This window comes from Crinia signifera, chromosome 2 (genome assembly GCF_055691185.1).
Source record: "Crinia signifera chromosome 2, ASM5569118v1, whole genome shotgun sequence".
Taxonomy (NCBI): Eukaryota; Metazoa; Chordata; class Amphibia; order Anura; family Myobatrachidae; genus Crinia; species Crinia signifera.
The window spans coordinates 336,320,128-336,342,559 of NC_139218.1; the positions used below are offsets into that span (position 1 = coordinate 336,320,128).

General features: G+C 44.3%; 1 protein-coding gene across 1 annotated transcript in view; it reads left to right on the plus strand.

Annotated features, from left to right (window-relative positions):
- Positions 1-22,432, plus strand: part of HDAC7 (histone deacetylase 7) — a 346,438-nt gene that overhangs the window by 145,272 nt on the left and 178,734 nt on the right. Inside the window, exon 4 of the mRNA XM_083169505.1 lies at positions 14,370-14,436. Coding sequence (XP_083025631.1) covers position 14,436 — 1 coding nt within the window. The 5' untranslated portion in view covers positions 14,370-14,435. The remainder of the gene's footprint in view (positions 1-14,369; positions 14,437-22,432) is intronic.

Genomic DNA, 22,432 nt, shown 5'->3' on the forward strand with positions numbered 1-22,432 from the left:
GGGGTGCTTTGTCTCCTTCATTCCTTGTGAAAATGAAAAATTTTGAGCCAGATCTGCATTTTTGTGTAAAAAAATGTAATTTTTTACACAAAAATGCAGTTCTGGCTCAAAATTTTTTATTTTCACAAGGAATGAAGGAGACAAAGCACCCCAAAATCTGTGCCCCAATTTCTCCCGAGTACGGCAATGCCTCACGTGTGACCAAAAAATACCAGTTGGGTGCATGGCAGGACTCAGAAGGGAAGGAGTGATTTTTGGTGGCGGAATGAATGGTGGGTGCTATGTCGCATTAGCAAGACCCCCGAAGCACCAATACAGTGGAACCCCCCCACAAGTGACCCCATTTTAGTCACCAGCTTTGGGAGGGGGGCTGGCGCTGCGGCTGGCGGGGGGGTGGGAGGGGTGCTGGCGCTGCGGCAGCCGGGTGGGTGGGAGGGAGGGGGGCTGCCGGGTGGGAGGGGGGGGGGGGGCTGGCGATCGGTGGGGTATATACACACACACACACACACACACACACATATATATATATATATATATATATATATGTGTATATATGTATATATATATATATATATTTATATATATACATATATATACACACACACACATATATATATATATATATATGTGTGTGTGTATATATATATATATATATATATATATATATATACATATATTTTCAGTGCATATATTTTATTTTACAACTTTTTCAGCAGCTTGATGCTGCTGCTGCTGCTGCGGGGGGGAGGGGGGAGGAGGGCAGCGCTGCGTGCGCTCCAGACGCTCCGGGGGAGCCGTGGGAGCCGCTGCTGCTGCCGGGTGAGTGCCCGGCGGGTGCGAGGGGTGGGCTGCACATCGGTGGTGATCGGTGCTGTACCTGACAGCACCGATCACCACCGATCCCTGTGTTACCGAGCGGCTTAGCCGCCGGTAACACAGGAAACGCTGTGAATGGCTGTTCAGATTTGAACAGCCAATCACAGCGATCGCCGACCGGGGGGGGCACCCCTGCCCCCCCTGGGCGGCGAGGGGGGATGTCTGCTGTCAGGGACAGCAGACATCACCTAACTGTCACTGCGTCTCTAGACGCAGTGACAGTTAGAAGTCATGACGTACATTTATGCCATGTGTCGGGAAGTACCTCCCGGCCATGACGTAAATGTACGTCAAATGTCGGGAAGGGGTTAATGAAATGAGCCTGTTGTGCTGCAGAGAGGAACATAAAGCAGAGACTGGTTGCTCATCTCTCTTGTAGAGGAGAACAAAATACTGGAAGAAAATAGCGCATTGTTTTTACAGTTTGTTTGTTTACTGTGCAATGAGCCCATTTCTTTCAGAGAACACTCAATACGTTCCAGATGTACACAGTTAGCAGATCCCTGACAGTGCTGAGAGGCCCAGGCAGTGCTATTCTGGTCATTTATAGATATGACAACATTGTTATTGACCTAGTTTGGTTTCCGGACACACACAATATACTTCAGCTTGTACCTTTTCAGTAAATCTATATGAGGACACTAGATGCTGTTATAAAACAGATTATCTGTGCCCCGATCAGTTTTTATTTGCCTTGTTATGAAACAAGAGAGCTTGCATATTCCAGCTGATCCAGGCACTGAGAGCAGCTGCCTTTCTGCAAAAGTCATAGGGCCAGATACACTAAGCTTTAAAAGCAATAAAACGGAGAGTGATAAACAGCCAACCAATCAACTCCTGCCTCACATTTTTCAAACAGTCTGTGACATGGCAGGTAGGAGCTGATTGGCTGGCTGTTTATCACTCTCTGTTTTATCACTTTTGAAGCTTAGTGCATCTGGCCAATAAACTGTTATTTTTCGTGATTGAAGAATCTCTGGTCAAGGTTCACTAAAGGTGGGTCCACACTAGATGGTATGTTGTCCCATCCAGCAGATTGGACCGACATGCAGGGCACATTGTCTAGGGTGTGTACCCACTATGTCACGGACAATACACACTCCCGCAGGTTGTCAGTGACCTTCTCTGTTGGCATTACATGCAGAGCCAATGGAAGATATCATTAGCAGGGGCCGTGCTGCCAAATGCAGCATGCCCACAACCATTGCTCTGTCACTGCCTGCATCTGCAAGTGCACATGAACTGCCGCTGGTGGGAACCATCACTGACAATGTCACACCGGGTACACATTGTATAGTGTGTTCCCATCTTGAGTCCCACAGTCGCATTGTTATTTATTATAAAACTAATGTGCCACAGGTGACCTGCGTTGTTTATAAAATATGTTGCACTTTTGGCCTGTAAGTGACAAGATTATCAAGCAAGATTTTCTTTTGTGGGATACTTAAATGGTAAGGAATGGTGGGATACTTTCATAAGAGGAGAGTGAGCTCCAACATTGTTTTGTGTCTCACTAAACTATTGAAGGTATCCAGCACCTTTACCAAGATGGCTGCCAGACATGCTACTGCTTCATCTTAACTGTGTTGAGTGTCGCAGTTCTATATGCACCTGAAGTTCTTGGCTCCTGGTGCAAGTAAGTTTTATTTATATAGTGCACATTCTCCAACGTGCTCAAGGCGCTTTACATACATCAAACAATGCACATAATACATAGAATTTGGGTAGTACAGCAATAGTTACAGTAAGTCACACAGACATAAAAAAAAAACCTTGAGGGCACTGTAGGCACAATGTAGCGTTGGTGCAGGCATTTTGGATAATAACTTCCACAAGTTGTGTATTCCACCCTAACAAGGTTCCAGGTGCAAATACCTTGTATTACCACTGTTACATGAATGTTCCTGCTGTTATTACTGCCTATACCACTTTTAACGCTAGCCAGTCCATCGAGTTCAACCTGTCTTTAAAACTATACTATAAATATCCCCTTGCCAGTATTCCAATTGCTATAGTCTGATATTTGCAATACTGATCCTCTTATTATATCATATAATTAACAATTGTATCCCTGAATGTCTTTTTCTTCTAAAAATGTGTCTAACCCTTTCTTAAATGTATTAATTGAATCAGCCAATATCAACAATTTTAAGATCTTTCTGGTTTTGCAGGACATTATTGTGTGCAACTGAATTGAAATGTGTTTCCATCTCAGATTCAACAAATATCATAACCTATTATTATTATTATTAATATTATCATTATTATTTCAGCTCCGTGCTTTAAAAATAGATACCTTAGTCAATTTTTGTTTTTCATCATAAAACAAATGGCGTCTTTTGGGGGAATTATATTAGAACTGTTTTTTGACTCTTGACTCATAACAAGAAAAAAATCATTTCAATCTAGTTAGCGCTGGGCACAGTGCATTGTGTCTGAGAAAAAATACATCCATGACTTCAATAATACGACTTTATTTTTCTTGGCTTAAAGTGTTTACTACATCTGGTTTGCAAATGGGTTCTTTTCATATTTTAAATCTGTTTAAAAAGACCACACCAAAAACATTAGAGACATGTTGTAACAAAATTCCTTTCAACGTCATACAGTAAAGTCAATAGGTCTATGTTGTGAGTTTGGGGTATTGGTTTACATTGATCAAAGAAAACAGGTACTTGGCACATTGAAATAAGTAAATGTCTAGTCTCATAGCTTACAATAGCGCACTTTCAACTTGCCATTGCTAAGAACAAGTGTAACGTTGTTACTGTTTTTACAGATGCTAGTGCCGCTCAGCTGGGGTATTTCCTATCATTTATTTGCTAAGTGTAAGGGCTATACAAAGAGAAATGTGTACATGACAACTAGTTGTACGAGGCCAGTTCTTACTGATGGCTTGCTGTGTCCCGACGTCAGTGAGTTCAGTAGCATTTAACACTAGCAGTTTAAATTCATATATGATGGATGAACTATGCTGCCAGTAGGTGGAGGAAAATAGTTAGTACAGGGCCAGATTAAGATTTCTGGAGGTCCCAGGAACCTATCTTGTGGGAGGTATTACCAGGTGCTAGCACTCTCCAACAGCCACGGGGCGCAAAATGTGCTTTGGTGATGTTGTGTGGGGGCCCCTGTGTGCATTTATGCCCCGCAACCCCACTGACAATTCTGTGCTGTACAATAGACATTTAGGGGGAAATTTAGTAAAGGAAATTTGTAAAAAATAGGTGTATTTGTATCCAGAAATACACTTATTTTTGACATTTACTATCCCTGAAAATACAGCAATTCGTATTCGTATTGATAGCACATCAATACGAATACGAATTGCCGTATTTTCGGGATAGTAAATGTCAAAAATAAGTGTATTTCTGGATACAAATACACCTATTTTTTTACAAATTTCCTTTAGTAAATTTCCCCCTTAATGGTTTTACTATACCATTCCTGACATTTTGCAGAATTTCTCTCTGTGACATTCCCAGGAATGATGAAGCCAGAGAGGACCCATCCTAGGAGGGAGGCTAGGAGCAATGAAAGGTGAGAAGGAGCCATTGAAGTTTGCTGGCACTGAGCGGTGCGTTCTGTTGAACTTTTACTTGTTTCAATCTTTGGCAATGTTGATCTACTGCATGTCGACCTTTTGGTGTCGCACTATTGACTGTCAACCTAGACACTGTAGACCAAGGGAGATGCTTCTGGGCCAAGGGAGCGGTAAATGAAAGGAGCTGGTCAGAGGTCCCTACGCCCCCCAAAATCCTGTGCCTGGGTCACATGCACCCTAGACCCCCCCCCCCCCCCCCCCCATCCTGTGTAATATGAAGAAAAATGAAAGAAAACTAGTTTTGATGATTTCAACTATGGGCCTGGTTCAGACCTGTTTGCTGCTGAGCAGAATTAGCAGAGTCCAGCAATCAGGTTGACGCTGCCCTGCTAGAGTTAAATCCCGCCTTACAAATTGATGTGCCCGCTGTGCAAATGGATGCGTAGCGCTAGCATAGAATTTGTAGCTGAGCAAAAAAACGTCTGAAACCCTTCGTTACAGACTCACCATCTTATCATTTTCCCAACGGGCAACAGTCATTGCAAGCTAGGAGAAGCCAGAGACTTACAGATGGATCTGATCTCATCTGAGGGGCTCCTGGAGAGTTAATCGCCGCCCTGCACCACGGAGGGTTTTGCGCCTGCACCAGAGATGCACGCACGACGTGCGAGCGTGTGAGACGTTCACATATCTATGTTCGCCGGCGTGCTGGCGATAACACAGAGAGCGGCTCCATCTGTACTTGGTGGCTGTGCTGAGTACAGGATATCCAGCCTGGAGCTGAGCACTCGCTTTGGCACCCCTGCATTTTTTATGGCATGCCTGTGTCTTTCATAGCACTCCCACTAAACGGCCGGTTACCACCTACAGACACCTACTTCCTGTCAATCACCTTGCAATCAGCTACCGGATGGAAAAATTTGGGTACTTATGTATTATCTGGGCTGCCGATTTTTTAAATGTATGCCTTAACTTAAGGCATACAATCAGATGCGATGCGATGCGATGACCCGATTTTTCCATAGGCTTCAATGTTAAAATGGACTGAGTCCATTTTAACATGGAATTCAATGGGGAAAAGGGGTCCTTTTCATACCCCTACTATCCAAGTGGGCATGGAGTTGGATATAAACCTGTGTCGAGTGTAGCGAGCCACCGAGCCCGAAGAGTGGCGTGCGAAGCGAGCCCCGCGAGGGGACGGTATTCTGTGTCCCCTCGCGGGGCTCGCTACGCTCGCCACGCTTCGGGCTCGGTGGCTCGCTACGCTAGCCACAGGTTTATATCCGACTCCATGCCCACTTGGATAGTAGGGGTATGAAAAGGACCCCTTTTTCCCATTGAATTCCATGTTAAAATGGACTCAGTCCATTTTAACATTGAATCCTATGGAAAAATCGGGTCCATCGCATCGCATCGCATGCGATATGGTCGGATGCGATGCGATGCGATGCGATAGACCCGATTTCAAAATCGGCAGCCCAGTTAGTACATAAGTACCAAAATTTGTAGGATTTTATCACTGGCAGGCGTCATGCTAGCTTACCATGGGCCATATACATGGGCAGTGTATCAATAACCGGATGTAGTGCGAATTTGCACAGCAGTGATTAGGACTGATTTGGGCACTATCTACGTAAGCCAATGCCACTTCGGATCTTTAGATTGTGCAGAATTACTTTGATGACGATTGTGTTGTCACAACTTCTACAGCCTAATACAAAATTAAATAAAAAAGTGATTTACTCAGATTCTATGATTTAACCCTCTAGTACAGAAGACACATTCCTGCTTTGCTGTAGACATTGTTGTTTCTTAGATAATGGTGGTCACATGCTGTGCTAAAGTGCCCTTTGATACCACAACATGCAGCATATTAAGATGTAAAGTCCAACTGAGTTAAACTTTTGCCATCCACAATCTCATTTATTTTCATCCTTTCTGGATTATCAATTGAGCCAGGTTGCTACAGTAAAACAGATAAGGGTGATATTGTGCTGAGTACTGGAACTCAACTGTTGTTGTCTGTGCAGCAACAGCACCTGCTTGTATGAAGGTCAGGGACAGAGGTGCATCAGGTAGCTGCACTGAATCCTAGAGACAGTGAAAGGCATATGGCTAGCTGTACACATATACAGTGGCGGTTCTACCTGGGTACAGGAGGGGTACTGCTGCTAGCCACGCTACTGGGTCTCCGCTGTCTTCTTCCTGCTGCCAGCCAGGGCACCCAGCACTTGAATAATGCAGTTGAAAGGCGCCTGGACATGCGCAGTAGCAGCAACGGTACTGGGCAGTAGCAAAAGCTTGGTTTCTCTGGGCTGCATTGGTTGCAGTCCATAGAAGCTGGCTAGGGCTGCACGGTAAGGCAGGGAGAGGCTTCCTACAGCTTCGGGGAGATGGGCAGGGTTAGGTGGGGTCGGGCGGGAATGGGGATTGACGGTGAGGTGGGGGAGGCGGTGGACGGCGGCGGGGAGCTCCATTGCCACGGGGTGTGTGAGCGTCTTATGCGCGCGCACCCCCTGGCAGGAGCTGGTGGATGGCGGGGGCTGGCGATGGAAGCGCCAGCAAGAGGCGCTCCATCTGTATCACAACTGCAAATTTAACGTGGAAGTGATAAATATTTTTTAAATACATTGCAAAGTGAAAATTAATATATTCACGCAGGTTTACTCTGAATTTCTGCCGAAAGAAGGACATCGCAAATGTCGGTTTTACATCGCAAATGTCGGTTCACACCAATGAACGTCCTGGGAGCAACCCGGCATTTGCGAGGTGAGCCCTCAACAGAAACCCAGTAATAAGCCAGGGTGCTGATGTCAGAAAGGGGGCATCATCAGGGGTGAGGGAGTAGGCAGATCTTGGAGCTAATGTTGCCTCCTCCCTATAGTATGAACACAGGACCCGGGTCGCTCGACCCAGGTTACCTGTTCACACAGCACAGCAACCTGTCTCCAACCTGGGATTATCCCTTCTACCCAGGTCGGACTGCAGGATTGTTGGTATTTTGAAAAAACCCTTTCACAGCGCACGTCGATCTAGCAACAACCCGGTACGGACCTGGGTTATTTGTGAGTGTGAAAGGGGTATTAGAGCCAATCCTGGTGTAGCGCTGGAAGCAGTGTGATGTGTAAAGCTGCAGTATCACACTGCCTCCTGGTTCAGATTCCTGGTGCACACTGCATATGTGCAGCCTGGGCCATGCCCTGGAATGCAAAGCATTTCAAGGCTTGGTAAACCACCTCATGGTACATTCAGGGTATAGTTAATATTTGTCTGATCCATTTTAGCTTCTGTAGCTGGTTTCACATTGCAAAATCCTGCTTTCAACCCGTTTTTGTAAACGTGTCTTAAAACTAGTCAAAAGCCAGTTAAACCCCTTTCATATTGCATGTTGTAAAGGTATATTGCAGTTTCAGTACCGTTTTTGTACCTTCAGATTCAACCCGTTTTACCCATAGAAAGCCATACAATGTCATTTTAAATGTTTTTTTCCTGCTTGTGGGCGGGGATCATGTGTGGTTATCATTTGTAGCAAATACCGTTTCTGAGCTGTTCAGACTGCAGGGAAAACGTCTCAGAAACGTGTAGGATCCGTCTTTTAACTCGTTTCAAAATACCGGTATTCTGTAACCGGTAAATTGACAATGGAGCTTTCACACTGCAGTTGTTCCTGTTTTAAAATGGTAAAAAAACGGCAATATACCGTGTCAAAGCTGCAATGTGAAAGGGGCTTGTGGGGCATGAATAAACACTGTGGCATGCGCACAGCATCTATTCACGGTTGCCAGTGGGGACTCCCAGCTGCCTCCCCCCCGTTGGACACTGCCGGCCCCGGGCGGGACTCGAAAACATCCCCAAAAACCGGGACGTTCCCTTGGTAAAAGGCACAGTTCGGTGTTATGGCAAAACTGTGGCAAGGCATGATGGGACTTGTGGTTTCACAACAGCTGGAGGGCCAGAGTTTGGACATGCCTGGCCTATGAGAATGCCACAAATTGCCTTTTTGATAAAATATTATTTTGTAGTTTCAGTGACTCTTAAATGTCATGCAAGCTGTAGCCAGGTGTTTTAACCTATAATGCATGGTAGTGACCAACCGAGTGCTTTATGTAATTCTCTGAAAAACGGAAACCATAATCTGACCAAAAACAAATATATATGACTGTGAAACATGAGAATTATCTTATGATACTTGAGTATTTTCTTATAAGATGTGTCTGTTGCACTAACCAACTTTCCTCTACCATAACAATGCGGGCAGTGACAAAGCCACACTAAATTCCCCTGAAAAATCACCAGACTGCCTCTTCATAAATCTGAAATGTACTGGTGACTGCAGAACTGATAAATGAAACTAAGGAAACTAGATTTATCTTATAGTTTAATTGTATACCCTTTCCTTAAAACAGATACAGTTTCCTGATGTCATACATGACTTTAATGTTTCTTGCTGATGAAAAATCTTTGTTTAACCCTTTGAGTGCCAGCATCTCTGTGTGCAAAATATCGGCTAATAATGCCAGCGTCGCTCACATTTGTTATATAAATTCAAATGAACAATGTTGTGTGAAAAAAATATTATATTTCTTACATAAGGTCATTATGATGAATAAAAATGTTTGCTTGGCAATGTTCACACCAATTTTGACTTGGCACTCAAAGGGTTAATGTGTTAAAAACAACAGTCAATTTATCAGGGTTTTTTTCTAAATCAAATTTAAAGTGAAGCTAAGCTAAACAATGACGGTTCTTATTTTATGACTTCATGTAAAAATGGAAATGATATGCAAATTTTAATTAGTTTTATAATTCATGCTTAAGTGAATTGGAGCTCTTTCAAAGCGGTGCTGTTCTTTGTGTACAGAGAGCAAGGCGGGCCAGCTCTAAATAACAGAAAGGTTTTCGTCTGTTATATTTTTTTTGCACGTAATATGTAAACAAACAAAGCGTATTGGTGTCCAAGTGGTTGATTACAGTCTATGGGTTCATCAGTTTGCACTGACACGTAGATAGTGACCTCAAAACTATATCTATAGCTCAGCATCCAAAAACGCATGTCCACCAATTTTGGCGGTGATTAAAAGAAAGAAATGTTTTGTTTTCTGTGTGATATCAGCGACTGGGGGGCAAAACAGGGTGGTGAACTCTCTACTTTCTGAGTTATTTCATTGCCAAATTCATAAACAGGATTTGCGTCCTAATATAAGTGATTAGAAAATGAAGTGTGGCTGGCAGATTTACCATTTTATAAGCCAAACTTGACACATGCAGCCGCGGTGGTACACAGCGGTCATGCTACTAGCCTGTCCGTGTCCGCCGCTGGCTGTCATGTGCCCATCTGGTCCCTGGTGGCAGGTGAGAGGAGACAGGGTAACGGGCGTGAGAGGCAGGGTGGGGGGCCGGATTGTGCCGCATGGAGACAGACTGGTGCTAGGTGGCGCTGGGAGGCCAGTGCCACCAACTTAGTTATGGGCAAAAGGGCGATTGGGCCAGGCCAGAGTCTTTCTGCTTCCCTGCCCTGTCAGCCAATGGTAGCCGCCCTCTAGGTATATAGGGGATCTGCCTAGGCTAATCAGGGTCAGTGCAAAAAGTCTTCAGGGCTGTGCAGTTAATTTGGGAAGACTTCTGGCCATTCTAGTGCCTGCAGCTTGCTCTCAGCTCAGCCTGTCTGTCGTCCATTGCAAGCCTCCAATTGCATTGCTGTCCTCTCAGCCTAACCAGGTCCATTCTTCCAAGTCCGATCCAACTGGTACCTTCTGGATTCCGTCAGTACCCCCCCGGTCCCAGTTCCAGCTCCAGTCTTGTCGTCATTTCCATTCTTCTTTCTGGATACAGCAACCCAAGTCTTCGTCTTTATCCTTCATCATCTTCATTCTTCCTCAGTGCATACCGATCATCCGCAGTCCCAGCAACCAATCACCCTAAACCCCTTATGTAAGGACTTTGATTTATTTATTTTTGACCATTGACTTTTTCCTCAAAGAATTATTTGAGATCCGCCTGATTGTTTTCCATTTATGAAAAGGTCCTTCGTTAAACCTGCTCGTTTTAACCCTTCATCTCCTAGTCCGTCTGCAGTTCCTGAGCACCACACGGCTCCATTAAAACCCCCTCCTATGACACAAACTAATGTAGAGTTATATGGTAAATACAATTACACAGTCTCATTTTGAATATCAAAATAACTAAGGCCCTTATTCTGATCTAAGCGGTAACGGCCGCTTGCGGCCGTTCCGCCGATGTTTTCGCTCTGCGCATGTGCAGAGGGCACTCTGCGCATGTGCAGGCGAAATCGCTGCACATTTTATTTTACCGCCGCAAAGGGGGTGGATAGGGGCGTGAGGGGCTACCTAGCCTCATTTCCCTATGCATACGCCCCGCGTTTCATGGGCGTTCCCATGCAAACGCGGGGCGTACGCATGGAAATGAGGCTGTGACGCATGTGTTGGGGGCGGGCATCTGACATCGCCGGATGTCAGCTGCCCGCCCCCATACATGCTTTCACACGGACAAGTGTCCGTGAGGTCTATGGGTGCGGGAGCTGGTGGAGCGTGCGGCCCTGCCTTCGATGGTCGGCGACCATCGAATGCAGGGGGCTGCTCCAAGATGGTGGAGGCGTATCCCCCGCCATTTTCATGCGGACCGCCACATGTCCGCGTACGGACGGCCGTGGCGATCCGTATGGAAGGCGGGGATTCGCCTGCACGGTCGGAGCCGCATATGCGGCTCCGGCCGCACCAACCAGAATAAGGGCCTAAGTGACACTACTTGATGATGGGGCCGATTCAGACTCATTCGTGTGGGTCTGAATTCGGCCCCGTTTTCAATGGTGAGGGGTCTGCGCATGAGCGAATATGGGCATGTGCAAACCCCCTCTGTGAACACCTTCAGTAAGTACCAGACTCGCCTACGAGGGGATGTCTTCACATACACATACCCTTGCATGCTACCGATGGGAATTGGCTGGCAGGGGAGGGCGGGCATTCGGGACGGTGGCGTTTAAATGTTTGCTAGGATGCAAGTATAGGCAGACTAGCGAACAGGTCTGAATTTAGGACACTCACCAGTACCTAGTTTCCATTCTTTGTATGTTCCACTCAAGTTGCAATCACCCCAGCTTGCATGACTGGTAAAATAAGGAGCAGGGATCTCTATAAAATCCCACCAATCCCCCGCCCTCAGCCTAACTAATATGCACCCTTGCATAGTATTCATGATTGCTGTAGATGAAGTAAAACAAGTCCCACCAAAGCTATCAGGGGACGTGATGTCAAGCAGTCACTTGGATGGGGATGGTTAATCCCACAACAAGATAGTACAACAAAAAAAAGAAAAAATGGCCCTGTTATAACCCCAAAAAATTATAAAACTGTATAAATATCATAAGCATATGCCATGTATATGATACTTTAAAAACATAGGATAATGAAATGAAATAAATCAAGTAACAGTGACAGGGGAATGTTGGATGGCTGGAATGATGACCAAATTGGTTGAGGAAGTAAATGGTGATGTCCCATTCCTATTGTGCCGCCATTGATGAATTGCACTTGTGACCATATACTCTATGTTGTAAATACTACCTCAAATGGTAGAACGCGTTGGAATAGTTACCAGTCCGCTAGAGATGTTAATCCCGATTGGATAGCAATGCAGCAAAGATCCCCATAAAAAGTGCGGTAATGGTGGTGCTTGGATCGAGCACAATTGTAATCTAATACAGCGTGAAGATATATGGCAGGCTGGTTCAGGTCGTGGTGATAATCAGATGGCAAAAGGTCAAGTCCACTGCTCTTCCTGACACAGTTCATTGTCTATAACACAGCTTTGTGTTATAGACAGCGAAATGCATCAATGGAGGAACTTTCCTCTCTCTCTTCTGGACCCAAGTATGAAAAGAAGGGAAAGTACCAAAGGAATGGGTATATACATTACATAGATGAGCAAAAATACAAGAAAACAGTGATTGCCAGTACAAATACAAGTTAGGACAAGTACATGGTAAATAAAATACAGTTGCAGTAGCGGACACTGATGCTATTTTACCAGTCGCAAAGATATACAGTATTCTTAGAGAAGCATATGAGGAGAGAGGGCCCTGCTTGTGAGAGATTACAATCTAAAGGACACAACCCTGAAAAAGGAAACCTTTATGGGCGCATAGGCCTTTATTTAAGGTCAGTGTTGTGGACTACACCAACTACCACAAGACACACAAATATTGTACTGATTTTAACTTGTGCATGATAGCGCTACTGGGCCGATTAATTTTCTATTGATTATTGGGTACTTGCGAAGTTTCACGGCGGCAGTTACGCAGTCAGCGTAGTGTCCCTGTGAGAATCAGCGTAGTGTTCCCGTGGCCAGCGTAGTCAGCGTAGTCATCTAACTTGTGTAGTTTCACAGCGACAGTTACGTAGTCAGCTTAGTGTCCCTGTCAGAATCAGCATAGTGTTCCCACGGCCAGCGTTGTCAGCGTAGTCAGCTTGTGTCTGCGACTGTGTGTACGTTCGCGTCTAATTAGAGCTTACGCAGTTAGCGTAGTCAGTCAGCGTTACGCAGTTAGCGTAGTCAGTCAGCGTTACGCAGTTAGCGTAGTCAGTCAGCGTTACGCAGTTAGCGTAGACAGCATTGTGTCAGCGCTTATTACATTGTGTGGGAACCATTGACAATTTTTCACCTGCCTGACATGACAATGTGTTCCTAAAACATACCCTCTATTCACGTCAGCCCGAAGTGTGGCGAGCGGACGCTGTACGCATCCACCCGACCTGTTCATACCCCAACTATCCACGTCAGTGAGAAGTTGATTCTATAAAGCGAGCCACTGAGCCCAAAGCGTGGTGAGCCCAAAGCGTGGCGAGCCCCGCGAGGGGATGGGGATTACTTGAAGTGTATTCCCTGTCCCTTTGAGGGGCTCGCTGTGCTGGCCACGCTTTGGGCTCGTTTTACACATCCCCTTGCGGGGCTTACTGTGCTCGCCACGCTTCAGGCTTGGTGGCTCGCTGCGTTCGCCAGACTTTATAAAATCAACTCCACGCTGATGTGGATAGTGGGGGTATGAACAGGTCAGGAGGACGTGGATAGTGGGGGTTTGAATGAAATGGAGGCATTTGCCAGTATGTAATATGGAGCACTGGCTAATGCATCCTTTATTGTGCATGAGATGCACTTGGCGTCTCCCTAAAGCAGACACGGGCAGGGTTGCCGTACCCTGCTGCACAAATTACCGAGACGCACAAGTGTATGAGATGCTTGTGCGTCTCAGGCAGATGGAACATGATTGCCTCTCCGCCAGCATCCGCCAGCGCAGGGGATCTCGCGGTTACCAGCGCTGTGTGAGAGGCGCTCACTAGGCTTGCCAGGAACGCCGGGGACAGAGCTGCAGCTCTACGTTGCCTGACAGGGACACTACTCTGACTACGCAGGGCTGCCGCTGGGACACTACGCTAACTACGCTGCCATTGGGCTACGCTGACAGCGTAGCATAGCCTGTCGCTGTGAAACTACACAAGTACCGATTATTGAGTTGTTGGGTGGTATCCCAAAATTGGCACGAACATCTGCTTTTTAAGATCAACAATAACATTTATATATCTATTTTTTTTTTGTTAAGTACTGTAAGTAAGCATTTTTCTAATTTAAGATGTTATTTCTATTTTAAATAAATTAAAAAAATATTGTGTATTCTTCAACATTCTATTATTTTAAACCTTACAAAAAATAAAGCACATCTGCTCCACATTCATAATTATTTCATCAAATTGGAAACAATACTACAATTTTTTGTGTACTGTATGTTCTGCTCAGTGATCACTTGTCTGTCCCTTTTTTCGCTGTCAGGAAAGTATATTCTGACAGCCGATTGGAACAATCTGCATATTTCCTATTTAATATTTAATGTTTTCCAAAGTACTAATACTGTAATAAATGTTGTTGTTTTTTGTGTCTTTAGTTCTACGCGATTGAAGAAGAATTTATAAAATAAATCTGAAGTTAATGGAATTAAGTGTTCTGTTGCAGTAAGTACCAATTACATTTCTTTTTGAGATTCACCAAGCATTTGGAAGCAGATTTATCAATGAGTTTTATCATACAAAAGTTTTACAACTTGTTGCATGTGATAAATGTTTCTCCAGTCGGTCTCCAATTGTCATTTTTCAACCAAAATTAGGCGCTTTAGTTATGTTTACAAATGCCAGTTGGGAGCTGCTTGGCTGGATAACCATTTATCATACTCAACAAGATTTAAAACTCATTGATAAATCCAACATTTCTAAACAGCTTTGATGGTGATATTTTAAAACAAATGAATTTTATATCCATGTTTGGAAGTGTCATATAATTAGCAAAGTGCCAAACTGCATCATTGGCATTTTATTATAGGCTGGTGCTAGCAGAGCATTGTTGTGTTATTACTATATGCTAATTGAATATGATGCAAATATTTTGTTATTGGGCAAAACTAGATATGAGAGTTTGTCATTGCAAATTGGAAATAGTGTCAGAAGAAGATGTATACTGTAATGGGAGATTTATTAAACCTTTGAAAAATATAAAATGGAGATGTTTACCATAGCAACCAATTCACTTCTAGCTATGATTTATTAAGCACAATCTATAAAATGAGAGAAGCTTATTGGTTGCTATGGCAACTTCTCAACTTTATCTCTTTCAAAGGGCCAGATGCACTAAGCTCCAAAAGTGATAAAATGGGGAGTGATAAATCACCAACCAATCAGCTCCTACCTGACACTTATCAAACACAGGGAGATTCTCTAAGAATCTCCGCCCCCCTTCGCCGTCCATCGCAATTATAATTATCGCATATGTTCTAACATATGCGATAATGATAGCAAAGGACAGCTCTTGCGTTAAGAGCTGTCCTTTGCGGTGAGAGTCGCAGGGTCCCAGCAGGTCCCGGCAGCTCCCCCTCCCTCCCACACCCGGCGCTGCTGCTGCTGCGCCGGGCTCTCCTCCTCCCTGCACCCGGAAGAGGATCAGTGCAGGGAGGAGCTCAAAGGTCCGGGCAGCACTGCGCTGTGCTGCCCGGACACAGGTGAGGGAGGAGGATGCGATGCGGGGCGGCGGGGGTCCGTGCGGGGCGGCGGGGGTCGTTGCGGGGCAGCAGTGGGATGCGGTAGAAGCCCATTGGCTTCTATGGGGCATCGCCAGATTTTTCTGGCGATGCCCCCCGCCGCGTTAACCCGGCGGGGATGCTTACAGCATCCCAAAATTTCTTGCATAGAGAATCTCCCCCACAGTCTGTGACATGGCAAGTAGGAGCTGATTGGCTGGCTGTTTATTACTCTTCATTTTATCATTTTTGCAGCTTAGTGCATCTGGCCCAAAGTGTCAAGGCTCCCCCTCAATCCAATTAGTGGCAACATCTTCATGGCTGTCACTGCACACACACACACGTCTGTAAGTGAAGAAACGCATTGACGGCGTGTGTGTGCAGTGGCGCTGGAAATCCGGTGGTCTGGTCTGTGAATCGTGGTGACAACTTGCTGCTGCTCCGTTGTGAGAAAGAGAGTCAGCCTTTTGTCAGCCCGGATGCCGGTTAGCTATGTAGACGCACTGGTGATGATGACTTTGTACATATTTTAAAACTTATATTTATGTGAGCTTGTATTTTTAAGTAAAGTATTGTTATACGTTTACTCATGGTTTGCGCCTCCTCCATTTCTCTTATATATATATATATTCCCCCTCCTTTAGCGCCTCAGTGTCTACGTTGGTAATCCGTCTCGCCCTAAGAAACTGATCTCACGTGGCTCCGTCTGTGGCGAACATTTTTATGTTCGATATTGAAAAAAATCTGTTCTTGGATAATGATGCTTTTTCACAACATACTCGCTTCTTTTACAGATATATAGACGACATCATTGTCCTATGGGATGATGATGCCGCCAAATTCCACGCAGTCATGGCAGAAATTAATCAGATGCATTCCGATATTAAATTTACTTACCAGTGCAGTCATGAAAGTATTGACTACCTTGATGTCAACATCAGATGGCACGAAAATAAATTCTTCACCAAAATCTTTCATAAGCCCACTGACTGCAATGTGGCACTGCATGCCAGTAGCCACCACCCTGTTTCCCTCATACAAGGTCTCCCGTACTCGCAGTTTCTTAGGGCGAGACGGATTACCAACGTAGACACTGAGGCGCTAAAGGAGGTGGAAAACATGTCTGGTAAATTTATGTCAAGAGGATATTGTCCCAAGACTTGAGAAAGCTAAGCAAAAAGTGTTTCAAAAACCTAGAGAAGAAATTAAACAAGTCCGCAAGAAAACTGAGGACATGTCCAAGACCATGATTTTTGTAAATGAATACAGTACCATGAGTAATACTATTAAAAAAGTAGCCAAAAAATACTGGCCCTTAATTAATACGGACTCAGGCATACAATCACTGAAGTCATCAAAACTCATGATAGGCCACAAAAGAGGGAAAAATCTCAAGAATTGGCTGGTGCACAACGATGTATCGGATCGGTCAACAGCTCCAACCAATTTCTTGAGCAGGAAGCCTGGATGCTACCGTTGTACTGGATGTGCAACGTGTAGTCATCTAGACACTGGCCATTTCTTTACCCATCCGAGATCTGGCAAAAAATTCCCCATAAAGCATGTGTTGGGGTGCACCTCCCGTTTTGTGATCTATATGATCACCTGTCCCTGCAGCCTCATTTACGTGGGGAAGACCATCTGTATGTTTAGGGAAAGAGCAGGTCAGCACCGCTCCGCCATTAGATTGGCGTTGAGTGGCAAAGAAATAGACCAACCAGTGGCCCGACATTTTGTCGAGGCCAAACATTCACTGGCCACCCTAAAATACAGATTAATTGACCACGTACCCAAGTCCAAAAGAGGGGGAGACAGAGAGAAGATATTATTACAATTAGAGACCTTCTGGATTCATAAACTAAATTCAGTGGCCCCGTTGGGTCTCAATGAGTCAATCTCCTTTGCCTGTTTCCAGTGATGCTTTTTTTCCCCCCCTCATCTTTCCAGGCACTCGATGCCATCAACAGTCAGGGAGATTATTTTGCCAGATAGGCTCTTTTCAATAGGCTGCTTTGTTGTTCTACTCATCATGGTTACATGAGTGCACAGGTTGCATTTTTTCTACATAGCCTGTACAGCCCATGCATATTTTGCCCTTTCTGTTGCGACTTATTTCATTGTTTGCTAACCTCTATTTGCCATGTTTATATTAATCAGCCTGCCGTCCTCATAAGTCATTTGTGCCTCATGCATGCCCAATTTCAATTATATATGTCGTTAGCCACAATTGTGTTTTGTTGACAGGGCTCTGTCACCCAATTCGGATCCTTCCACAGGATCACATGTGTTTTTAAACCATTTTTTGTACATTGTTTGCATATGGTGTCAGGTGTCGACACAGTGTCGACCATGTTTTCATGTCACTTATTTTTCACTTTATTTATCACATTTATATATATAGTGCTGTTGTAACCCTCCAGCAAGGGACCTCAGGCTGCCTGCTTGCAATATTTAGGTGCAGTGGTGTCAGTTCCTATTGGTAGGCATTGAAGGGAGACTTTTTACATGTCTCCGAGCGCACAGTTGCGCACGCATCAGTACAGGAGATTTCCTGACTGACGTAGGGTGCCGATGACACAACTGCAGAGGCTTGCACATGCGCAGTAGCACGCGCAGCCTAATGGAGTGAGATCTTTTTGACCACTCTGAGCGGCGGTATTACGTCATTCCGCACAGCGTGACAGCCTGATTGAACGCTGGGGGAGGAACAACGCACGCTATGGCACCTTTCCAGTATCACTTGTCTTTAAAAGTTGGTGAGTAAGTTTGTATTGTTGTTCTTGAAAAAAATCTGTTTAAGATTGAAACGTTGAACTGAACTGCCTGTGTCCAGGAGTCATTCTTTATTCTGAAATCCAGCGAGTGCCGCCCTAACTGTCTCTCTCTATATATATATATATATATATATATATATATATATATCAGTTCCAGATGGCGAGCACCCACGGATTCTTCAACGGCAATAAATCACTCCACCACGATGAAGTTAAACAAGCTTTCGGGCTTTATTATGCCCTTCGTCAGGCAGCAATAGACAAACAAACATACATAGTGCTCACCTTATATACATTACATGAGGACGTGAAATTCAAGACGCGCTGCGGGAACTCTGGCGTGCGTTCCAGCAGGAGCTTCCGGGTACATCCTTCCCAGCAAGCTCTACTGTTTGGAATGCATCAGCCGTTGCTACAGCAACGCGTCTATACACCGTTACAGAAAAAAATAACAAATAAAGACATACAATGTTACAGCAAAGATACAACAAAGTTTACAAAACAAGAATGCATAATTATATAGCAGCAGATATTAATGATATATAGGAAATGTGCACTCTGAACAAAAGGAAGGTATTACATAAGAGAAGTCATGGCATATTCTAGATATATTAATTCAAAAATATATCAAGATTAAGATGGTCATTTAACCCTTTCGGGCGTACGGTGTCTAATACATGAATCCATTTGGATTCTAGTCTCAGCAAGCTCTTATGCCGATCACCTCGTCTCATTCTCTCAGGAATGTGATCTATAATAGTATGTTTAAAATTAGCTAAAGTGTGTTTTTGTTCAGCAAAATGCCGGGCAAGAGGTTGGTCAGATGGTTTGCCCGATAAAGCAGCTCTTATAGAAGTGCGATGCATCGCTATTCGCTCCTTAAAGGGGCGAATGGTTTTGCCAATGTAGCACAACCCACACGGGCATTTGACCATATAAACAATGTAAGGGGTACTGCAAGTTACTGCATGTCTAATCACATACTTCTTACCCGTATGCGGGTGAAAGAAGTATTTAGTGGCTACCATGTGTCGACAGGTCTCACAGCCGACACATTTAAAACATCCTGGTTCTCTCTTACGAGTTCTGGCATCGATGTTAGTATGTTCGCTGATGTCAGTATGGACTAACCAGTCACGTATACTCTTGCCTCTCTTATAACTAGGCATAATTTTAGTATGTTTTAAACATTTGAGATCCCTGTCTTTCTGCACAATGGGCCACAATTTCCTAGACCAAGAATTAACATCTTTTTGGGCCCGTGAATAATTCTGTACCCAGTGTATGCATTCATTTGAATTAGATTCACCACTTTTGGATGTCCGAGTGAGAGATTGCTGCCTCGTGACTTTATCAAGTTTTGCACGGGCAGTTTGGAGCGTTTGCTCAGAGTAACCTCTTTGTTTAAATCTCTCAGTCATGGCATCCAAAGTAGAGTCCAAAACTACAGGATTGCTGGTGATTCGTTTAGCACGAAGATACTGCGAATATGGCAGTCCACGTATTGTGGCGGGGGGGGTGGTAGCTCTCAGCACGGAGGACACTATTCCTGTCCGTACTTTTAGTGTATAGCATTGTAGAGATACAGTTATCATTTAATGAGATCTTAACATCGAGATATGCAATCTCTTCAAGGCTCATTTGGAAAGTAAATTTTATAGGACAGTCCTGGCCATTAATAGTATTCATCAATTCTACAAATACATCGGAACGTCCACGCCAAAACAGCAGGACGTCATCGATGTATCTGCGATAAAATAATACATTATCTCTCACTTCACGGTTGAAAAAGAATTTATGCTCAATGTCGACCATATATGTATTAGCATAAGCGGGGGCCACAGGGGACCCCATGGCACACCCGCTTACCTGTAAGTAATATCTTTTATTAAAAAAGAAATAATTACGTGTCAACACAAGTCTTAAAATGTCCTATAAAATTTACTTTCCAAATGAGCCTTGAAGAGATTGCATATCTCGATGTTAAGATCTCATTAAATGATAACTGTATCTCTACAATGCTATACACTAAAAGTATGGACAGGAATAGTGTCCTCCGTGCTGAGAGCTACCACCCCCCCGCCACAATACGTGGACTGCCATATTCGCAGTATCTTCGTGCTAAACGAATCACCAGCAATCCTGTAGTTTTGGACTCTACTTTGGATGCCATGACTGAGAGATTTAAACAAAGAGGTTACTCTGAGCAAACGCTCCAAACTGCCCGTGCAAAACTTGATAAAGTCACGAGGCAGCAATCTCTCACTCGGACATCCAAAAGTGGTGAATCTAATTCAAATGAATGCATACACTGGGTACAGAATTATTCACGGGCCCAAAAAGATGTTAATTCTTGGTCTAGGAAATTGTGGCCCATTGTGCAGAATGACAGGGATCTCAAATGTTTAAAACATACTAAAATTATGCCTAGTTATAAGAGAGGCAAGAGTATACGTGACTGGTTAGTCCATACTGACATCAGCGAACATACTTACATCGATGCCAGAACTCGTAAGAGAGAACCAGGCTGTTTTAAATGTGTCGGCTGTGAGACCTGTCGACACATGGTAGCCACTAAATACTTCTTTCACCCGCATACGGGTAAGAAGTATGTGATTAGACATGCAGTAACTTGCAGTACCCCTTACGTTGTTTATATGGTCAAATGCCCGTGTGGGTTGTGCTACATTAGCAAAACCATTCGCCCCTTTAAGGAGCGAATGGCGATGCATCGCACTTCTATAAGAGCTGCTTTATCGGGCAAACCATCTGACCAACCTCTTGCCCGACATTTTGCTGAACAAAAACACACTTTAGCTCATTTTAAACATACTATTATAGATCACATTCCTGAGAGCATGAGACGAGGTGATCGGCATAAGAGCTTGCTGAGACTAGAATCCAAATGGATTCATGTATTAGACACCGTACGCCCGAAAGGGTTAAATGACCATCTTAATCTTAATATATTTTTGAATTAATATATCTAGAATATGCCATGACTTCTCTTATGTAATACCTGCCTTTTGTTCAGAGTGCACATTTCCTATATATCATTAATATCTGCTGATATATAATTATGCATTCTTGTTTGTAAACTTTGTTGTATCTTTGCTGTAACATTGTATGTCTTTATTTGTTATTTTTTCTGTAACGGTGTATAGACGCGTTGCTGTAGCAACGGCTGATGCATTCCAAACAGTAGAGCTTGCTGGGAAGGATGTACCCGGAAGCTCCTGCTGGAACGCACGCCAGAGTTCCCGCCGCGCGTCTTGAATTTCACGTCCTCATGTAATGTATATAAGGTGAGCACTATATATGTTTGTTTGTCTATTGCTGCCTGACGAAGGGCATAATAAAGCCCGAAAGCTTGTTTAACTTCATCGTGGTGGAGTGATTTATTGCCATTGAAGAATCCGTGGGTGCTCGCCATCTGGAACTGCTGTATTATTATATCAGGCTCGAGCACCACGGTGGATGATTTAAGCTGCAGGAGGGTGCCTGTCATTCTGGACTTGTGTATATATATATATATATATCTATATATATATATATATAGATATATATATATATACACAGTATATATATATATATATATATATATATATATAGATAGATAGATAGATAGATAGATAGATAGATATATACCAGGCCCAAATGAGACAATTGGAAACTATTCATTTGGGGAAACACAAACTGCAGAGGTGTAACTATAGCACCGCAGCCCCCGCAGCCGCGGGGGGGGGGCGCTGTGCATGTGTGGGCGCCGGGGGGCTGTGGTGCTATAGTTAGCCCCCTCCCGTCCGCCCATCTGCCGCCCGCCAGTCCGCCGCCCGCAGCCTTACCTGTCTTGCTGGTCCCGTCCCGGCTCCCTTGCTGGCTTTATTCTTCTGCTAGTGAGACGGACCACAATAAAATGTCCGCCCCATATAGCAGACAGTTCTCTGAAACTGTCTGCTGTATGGGGGCGGACATTTTGTGTTGGTCCGTCTCACTAGTAGAAGAATGAAGCCAGCAAGGGAGCCGGGACGGGACCAGCAAGACAGGTAAGGCTGCGGGCGGGGGGCGCCCAATTCATAGTTACGCCACTGACAAACTGCATTACAGCTTTTCATTATTGAAATATTCAGAGATGAAGGGGGAAATTTATTAAGATGTGTATTCTAC